Source organism: Pterocles gutturalis, unplaced genomic scaffold (assembly GCF_000699245.1).
Source record: "Pterocles gutturalis isolate BGI_N339 unplaced genomic scaffold, ASM69924v1 scaffold19037, whole genome shotgun sequence".
NCBI classification, from domain to species: Eukaryota; Metazoa; Chordata; class Aves; order Pterocliformes; family Pteroclidae; genus Pterocles; species Pterocles gutturalis.
Window position 1 is genome coordinate 2,785 of NW_010108309.1, and position 2,073 is coordinate 4,857.

The window sequence follows — 2,073 nt, forward strand, 5'->3', positions numbered from 1 at the left end:
GATTTGGAGGAATTCCTCTCGTTTCACAGAGGGTCAGCGCTGGTTTGGAGCCACCGGAGCTCAAGCCTAGAAAATGCCACCAGGTCACCTTGGCTCCGGGGTGGCTGCTGTCCCCAAAGCCACGCCGGGGAGATTTGGGGTGCAGGGGTATGAAAAGGGGGGGTCTACCCCCCCCATTCCCCAGGGGAGCTGCCCAGCCTCTGCTGTGCTTTGGGGGCGCACCTCAAGTCGGTGTCACCATCCCCTGTGCCGGCACGCGCTCCGTGCCTCAGTTTCCCCACTGGTAGCTGCTTTTTGCTCCCAAATGTCAAGATCCACCCTCCAAAGCTCCATCTCCATCAGGGGTGGCACCTTCTCACCCCCAACCATGACCCTCCAGGACCGGAGGGGACCCCAGTGTCCCCATGGTGGGGTCACCATCCCCTCCAGAAGCAAGGGAGGAGCCCCCAGGAGCGCTGTCCCCCGCTGTCCCCCCAGGACCGGAGGGGACCCCAGTGTCCCCATGGTGGGGTCACCATCCCCTCCAGAAGCAAGGGATGAGCCCCCAGGAGCATTGTCCCCTGCTGTCCCCCCAAGGACCGGAGGAGACCCCAGTGTCCCCATGGTGGGGTCACCATTCCCTCCAGAAGCAAGGGAGGAGCCCCCAGGAGCGCTTTCCCCCGCTGTCCCCCCACCTCAAAGGTGAAGGGGTAGGCGTGCTCGCCCAGCTTCTTGATGAGCCGCTCCTGCAGCCGTGTCAGGGGCTTCTTCTCCTCGGGCAGCGGGGGGAAGGCCTGGGCGTTGGCCACAAAGAGGTCCTTGCGGAACGTCAGCCCCAGCACGTCCAGGTCCTCGCGGCCGTAGCGGAAGGCGCAGGTCAACGTCACGAAGACTGGGGACAAGGGACAAAGGGTGGGAGGTTGGTGGTGGGGGTGGTGTGGTGGCATCATGGTGTGATGACACCATGACATGGTGGCATCATGGTGTGGTGGCATCATGGTGTGGTGGTATCATGGCAGTGTGGTATCATGGTGTGATGGCATGATGGTGTTGTGACACCGTGACATGGTGGCATCGTGACATGGTGGCATCATGGTGTGGTGACATCATGGTGTGGTGGCACCACAACATGGCAGCATCATGGTGGTATCATGGTGTGGTGTCATCATGGTGTGGTGGCATCATGGCACGGTGGCATCATGGTGTGGTGGCATCATAACACGGTGTCACATTGGCAGGGGTTAGGGGGGGACATGCCACCAGGGTCAAGGGGATGTGGCAGCAGAGATGGGGGGACGCATCACGGTGTGGTGGCATCGTGGTTTGATGGCAACACGGCATGGTGACATCATGAAATGGTGGCATCATGGTGTAGTGACATCATGGTGTGGTGGTCTCATGGGATGGTGGTACCATGCCGTGGTGGAACCCCGGTGTGGTGGCGTCATGGTGTGGTGGCATCACAGCATGACATGGTGGTATCACGGCAAGGTGACATCACGCCATGGTGGCATCATGGTCTGGTGGCATCATGGTGTGATGGAATCATGGCGTGGTGACATCATGGTCCATCACAGCATGGTGACATCATGAAACGGTGCTATCAGGGTGTGATGACATCATGACATGGTGGTATCATGACATGGTGACATCACGGTGTGGTGGCATCATGGCTCATCCCGGTCCCACCAGCACCAGGAAGCAGTGGTGGCTCCCAGGAGGTGCCACGGTGGGGACACAGGGGACACAGCCTGGTGACCTGCAACATGCACCTTGGGGTGCCCAGCCCAGGACCCCCACCCAGTGCAGGACAGGGCACCCACCGTGGGGACAGGGGGCTGCAAAATGTCACCCGAGGGGCCAGAGGCGGGGACCCTGTGGTGGTGTCACCTCCGTGTCCCCAGGGACCCCGTGGGGGCCGTTACCTTTCCTCTCCTTCAGGTACTCGGGGTCCACCAGCACCACGCCGTCTGCAAGGGAACACCCCAGGTCGGGGACATGCCACCGCAGGTCGGGGACGTGCCACCACAGGGTTGGGAACATGCCACCGCAGGTCGGGGACACGCCACCATGGGGTTGAGGACACGCCACCAG

General features: G+C 61.7%; 1 protein-coding gene across 1 annotated transcript in view; it reads right to left on the reverse strand.

Moving 5' to 3' along the window:
- LOC104461128 (beta-arrestin-1-like) overlaps nucleotides 1-2,022 on the reverse strand; it is a gene marked incomplete at its 3' end in the record, with an annotated part of 4,801 nt that extends 2,779 nt beyond the window's left edge. Inside the window, exons 1-2 of the mRNA XM_010072602.1 lie at nucleotides 1,905-2,022; nucleotides 675-871 (exon numbers count right to left, since the gene is read on the reverse strand). Of these exons, the coding sequence (XP_010070904.1) occupies nucleotides 675-871; nucleotides 1,905-2,022 (315 nt within the window). The remainder of the gene's footprint in view (nucleotides 1-674; nucleotides 872-1,904) is intronic.
- Nucleotides 2,023-2,073: the final 51 nt, after the last annotated feature.